Consider the following 6,100-nt stretch of genomic DNA (forward strand, 5'->3'; position numbering starts at 1 on the left):
TACAGGACAGTGACGCTACAAACATAGATGATCTCTTATAATTAGAATATGATGCACTGCTGTAGAATAAACTACACAACTGTATAAAAGGTAGTTCAGATATACCTCAATAGCAGCAAAATGCAACATACACATTATCCAAAAGCATCATGTAGTAAAATACTGACAAGGACCATTTTACTGCAGAATTTTAATCCTTTAAGTAAATTTGGCTTATTTTCTTTTTTCACACATCAGGATACACACAGCTCTGCTCTTGGACATATGACAAAATATCACAGCACTATTTCACTTGTAGAGGCATATAACACATTGTAAATCTTTTATTTAGGTACCATCACAAAAAATGAAATATTCTTAATATTGTTGTAAATATGAAAGATGCAACTTAAATTCATTATCCAGATTCCCTATCAATTGTTTATTAGTGTAATTGTTTACACACACATACCTATGTTCCCTCTGGGATGTAGTTTTTCCACAAGATGAAATGTCAGGCCTGTATTAATCAGACATCCATCTCACTATCAGCTTCTTCTTATCTTCACTTGTGTTGTCAAAGTCAGCAGCGGTACTGTAAACTGTCTCCAGCTCGTGGGCGGCAGTGATGCTCTAAAGTAAACAGGCCCAGGTTTGGGAAGTTTAAACAGGTGTCAGACCTGAGATTTGACATTGTCCCCCTGATCGGTCTGCCTCACACAAACCTACTTTTTTTTTTTTTTTTTACAGCTGAAGCCCTCAAAGGTTAAAGGAAGATCACATCACAGATATCCTGAGGTCAGGAGGTCACATCCTCTAAAGATAAGTTCATCTCTTATTCTTTTCATTCTCTAAAAACAGTTAACACGTTATATTGCATCCAGCACATTTGTTCCTATGGTGCAACTGAAGAATATTTTTTTTTAAATAACTGTCTGTATTATTCTTACAGCGTTATTAAAAGCTTTAAAATTATAATTTCTAGATTCCTCATTAACTTTAAAAATGTTTATGCTATGTTTGATACACCTACATCTTAACGTTAGTATTGATACATACTGTATTATTATGTTACTTTATTAGGTTAGCTTCTCCTCTTCAGATGACATTGGAGCCCATGTAGGCTGTATGTTCAACAATAACACCCGTTTATAGCTTAGGCTATTGGACCACATTTTGGTAGCATATTGTAACTGTGAAATCCATGTACCATAACTACGTTATAGCTTCTGCAGAATATTTGGTTTCCCCCAAACTTCTGTTTTACTGTTCCCCATAGTCTTATTTTCTTCCACTGCACCTACATTTAAGTACCAGTAAGAACCTGTAAGTATCGGATTCATCATCAAAATTACCCTTTAAATTATCAGTTAGCACTTTATAATAAGTGCTACCGAATTTTGGGGAAACATTTGACAGTTTTAACACCTAGAATCTTTTTCCACTGGAGAATAATGTTTATACTGCTTGAGTGTTACTAGCATGGTTTATGATAGTGGTTCTCAACCTTTTGGTGTCAGGAACCCCCAAATTGATAAACATCAGGCCACAGACCCCTATTTGAGAAAACAGAGTGACAGGGATCCCAGTCTGATAAGATTGAATCATTTCATAACTGTCTAAAGTGTAGATTGGCAGATTAACAGCATCATTCAGGACTAATTCTTACACATTTTCCCATTGGTCTAACTTCTAACTGGTCATTGAAATAATTTAATTTAATTTAATTAAAGGACCACTGTGGGGAGTCCCAGAACCACTGGTTTGGAAGACCAATAAATCATGCAATCTAGGGGAAAAAAAGATCTATTTCAATTCCCCCAAAAAAGGATATAAACAAGGATGTTGGCTGCAATGCATCATGACTGAATGCTCTTCTTCAGACCACACAGTCACTCAGACAGAGACAAAAGGGAAGGAAGTCCCTGCTTCTTAAAGGTCACTGGGTCACATTTGTTTCACTGCTCAAACAAGAAAAGTTCACGTTGAAAACAGTTTCTTTCCATTTGTCTTCATATCACCTCTTTTACAAACAAGTCAGCATTATAAAACATAACTTTTATTTCCAAACTTGTAGAGTCATTTCTATTTCCCAACACAGAACATAATGCGAGATGTATAAATAAACATGACATTGCCCCATTGTTTGGCTAGATTATGCTGCATTTTCAGAAGTGTAAACAGAAACACAATGAAAACAAAAGCTTAGGCAGTATTATTTCCTTTGTCAGGCACCAACTCTGACTGATTAGCTTACAAGCTACCTGAGGAAGACATCATTTAATCATTCACAGATATCACTATAGATTATCAGTTAAGCATTAACAATCCCTGCCCACCCACATTTCCTTGCAGTCTTGAGTAGACCTATGGCACTTTTCAAATCACTGATCAGAAGCACAAATGGCTTAAATTTTACATCTGTTAACCCTGGTTTCAGCTGTGGTCGGGAACCCAGCGAAAGCGGTACCCTCCTTGCTGAGTCCTCGAAGTGAAGGCTCTTCCATGAGGAAACACCTGAGTCCTTATGGTGCAGTGTTCTCGAATAGAGGTTCTGAAAGATGAGACGCTTTCTTCAGGCTCGGCTCCATCCACACTGCAGTCTTTGGAAATAGTCTGTAGGCCCGAGAATGAGCCGTACATGCGAATAGTCTCTGATTCCTGCTTGGGTCTTGTTCCAGTAGCAGTGCCGCCGTGCAGCACAGCATTGCAACGTGTGCTGATGTCCCTCAGCATGTCCTCCACTGAGTCAGAGGACTCGGTTTCATACCCTTCATCCAGTCGCTGCCGCTTACAAGGACTCAGTGAAGTATTATCACTGCAAGGCATCACCGGCTCTCTTACATGTGGGTCCCTGACTGTCATAAGTTTCTAAAACAAAAAAGTAAAACAGCAGATCCAACAGAAATAAAGATTAGACGTAATTCATGACAAGACAGGCATGAGAGGTCATATTGTATCCAGGATGAATGTGTGTGTACGTATTTAATCATGCACTCACTTCAAGTACCGAGGCCAGGTGCTTTGCACGGCTGGCCAGTTGCCTGAGGTGAAGGTTTCTCTCCTGAAGGGAGTCGATCTCTTCCTGTTTCCTGTGTAGAGTCTCATGGAGCTGCAGACACACAGAGACAACGATGGTCAGTCATACTGACAGAGGACACGATGCTCAGTCCTTTCCATTACCTGGGCATAACCAATTCATGTACATCTTTGTGTTTAGATACTGTATGAATATGCGTAGTTATTTATAATGTAGTCCTATTGCACCTGTCACATGACAACTCTACTTTTAGTGATGTTTTTTGGCATAAGAATTGCATTTTTTACTAATTTACACACTCTCCAGTATACACCATTTCAAATCAGACTGGGTTAAATAAAATAAAGATGTTTTTCTGATAACCATTTTGGGGGGCTATAACTGAGGCAGTAAATTACCCCATTAATGTATCTGGTAGTTTTTGTTTAACTCTAATATATCAAAAATAGTACTATTTTGATAAATCATAACACAATCCACATCTAAATATTTCCTTATCATGTGCACCACAGCCATCAAGTCCAGATGAAAGAGACCAGACTTTTACACTGTACACTGGTCATAATTCTCCACATTAAGGATTTACCTGATTGTTGACTTCCAAGGAATCTCCCAACGCAGCGCTTTGGCACTGGGAAATGCCCCTCCACAGAGCTCCGTCTTGGGCAGATGGGTTGCCTGTCTCTGTGGATGAGTGAACCAGGCTGTCCTCTGAAGAAAAGTACCGCTGAGGGGTGAGGGGAGGTATGATACATCCCTGAAATGGTACCAGTTCAGCTGGAGACAGACTGCTCTCCAGTGTGGCAGGAGAATCTGCCAGAGGACATAAACATGGAGGGGTTCAATCAATGTGTCTCAGTTTTGAGGATGTCCTCAATAATAAAAATATGATGATAATGATTATTAGTATTAAAGTAGCAGACAAAACATGTAAATGCTGCATCTCCAGAGTAGAAGAGTTTGGTTTGCTTTTACTCACCTGCCATGAAATCCAGCGCATAATCTCCAAAGTCTTGGGCATCTACATCAGATTCATTCACCTGTGGGAAGGTAAAATCGACTATTAAAACACATATATGTAAATACAAACTCAGTAAACAAAGAAACAATAACTGTAGCACACCTGAAAATCCCACCAGGCAGGGTAATGTGGGTTTATGGCAGAACATGTCTCGGTCGTCATTTCAGTGAGTGTGGCGTCGGTTAAGTGTTTTGGGCGCACAGTGAGCTTGTGCCAAAAAGAGGCTGCTTGTGGACAAAACTCGTGAGGTCCAGCCAATTAGATCTAGACTGCGTGTCATGAGCAAACAACAATCTCATTCGTGGAGAATTCCAGCACATCGTGTCAAACATTAACACCCTGGGAGTAATGAGGATCTACCACCATATGTCTCTTTGGAAGAGTTGGAAATGCGCGGATTTGAATGGGAAAATTCAGGTGTCACAAAAACATGAGATGTCTTAATAAGTTAATGAGTTGTTTTCTCCTCACCTGAGAGCCGAGGGAGTCGCTCTCCCGTCTCACCACAGAAGCGCAGTCATCCAAATCATCCCATGCAATTGTTGAAAAAGCTGTGAGCCAAAAAAAAAAAAGTGTGTATGCATGATTCAACCCTCGATATTTATTTATTTACACATGCTGTCACATTGAGATAGCGCATGAAGCTCAGTCATAATATACGCATACCTTGTTCAATGATGCAGGGAAGCCCCACGTACACAGTGAGTGGACTGCTGCTTCTTGGCACCAACACTCCCTGCCTATCCTGCAGGTAGAAAGTCTGTTAACCCAACTATACAGAGCTGTGCTGTGTGCATTAATGTAAAGAGAAAGATTTCAAACCTTTTTGCTTACTGCAGCTCTCCTCTCCTGTTGGCCCATTTGGTTGGGGCAGATAGCACCAAACACCTTTCTGTCTCTGTACATCTTCATGCGCTCGGCTCTGGCTGCAGGACTGAAGGATGGTTTGATTTAGAGCTCATATAAACGAAATTCTCCCGGTTTGTGTCTCTCCGTGCCGCGGCCTCATAGTTTTAGCCCAATCAAATGCACTTATTTGGTCTCCAGGGAGTGACAGCGTCCTCGGAGATTAAACTGGTGCAGACTAACGGTTTTTCTGGTCTGAAGTGTAAAGTGGTACCGCGCGTAACGGCGCCATTACAGCAGGTGCTCTCTGCGTTAGACCTGCCCTCCCTCCGCCTGCGGCCAAATATTCCCTGCGCAATGCCAGAAGGCATGTAAACTCCTTCCAACCTGTCTGTTTTATAAAGACCTCAGCTTGTCTTCACAGTCTTTGTCAAACAGACCAGCTCGTTATTGGCACAGTCGGGAATTTGTACAGAGGATTCTCTAATTATCAACAATTCTTTGTTTAATATGGCTATATCATTCAGTGCGTAATTTATATCCAACTGTGCGTAAAATATCTATTCAAATTAGGTCAAGACTTGTTGTCTCATTTACAGCGATGTGGAAAAGGAAAGGGGCAATTACAGCAGACAGCTCAGTAAACACTTGTGACAAATGCCTCCATTAGTAAACAAACAAGAGTAAGCCTGGTTGGCCCTTAACGCTGAATGCACCTGTGTGGTCGACACCGTGTCAGCAGGTCGAGATGCCACGCGTAATGGATTACCAGAGAAAGCTGATTGTTGACCAGACTGAGTTGGCACGGTTCCTGTTTCAAATAGTGACGCAAAGAGATGTGGGTAAACCGACCTACATGGCAAATAACAGTTTATAAGCCTCAGAAATAATTTATATTATGAGAAAGGTCTTTATTTCTTCTATTATCCCTAAAGAGGGCCTGTAACCTCATATTTTGATTTATGTCAGACTGAAAGGATGGGCTCTTGTGTCTACTTGTCAGCAATATAACAGAGCAATCATTTATTTATGAGTTTATTAAAAAAAAAGTCCAGACACTGCAATGCAGGCTTATGCAAAGACTACAAACCCCTGCTATGCCCATTAAATCCAGATACAGCTGCCAACAGAGACAACTTTTAACTGTAGGTGGTGCATTTGGTGGTCAAATTTAATTAATTCTTATTTATGTCATACAGTCTCCATTATATATG

General features: G+C 40.4%; 1 protein-coding gene across 1 annotated transcript; it reads right to left on the reverse strand.

Annotated features, from left to right (window-relative positions):
• Positions 1–2,415: 2,415 nt before the first annotated feature.
• LOC118326168 (multicilin) lies at positions 2,416–4,946 on the reverse strand. The gene is made up of 7 exons (XM_035659110.1): positions 4,863–4,946; positions 4,707–4,785; positions 4,512–4,591; positions 3,999–4,059; positions 3,606–3,832; positions 2,981–3,091; positions 2,416–2,850 (listed from the first exon to the last, which is right to left on the reverse strand). The coding sequence occupies exons 1-7, from the start codon at positions 4,944–4,946 to the stop codon at positions 2,416–2,418; spliced, it is 1,077 nt and encodes a 358-aa protein (XP_035515003.1).
• Positions 4,947–6,100: the final 1,154 nt, after the last annotated feature.

Source organism: Morone saxatilis, unplaced genomic scaffold (genome assembly GCF_004916995.1).
Source record: "Morone saxatilis isolate NCDOM2014 unplaced genomic scaffold, NCSU_SB_2.0 Contig16, whole genome shotgun sequence".
NCBI classification, from domain to species: domain Eukaryota; kingdom Metazoa; phylum Chordata; class Actinopteri; family Moronidae; genus Morone; species Morone saxatilis.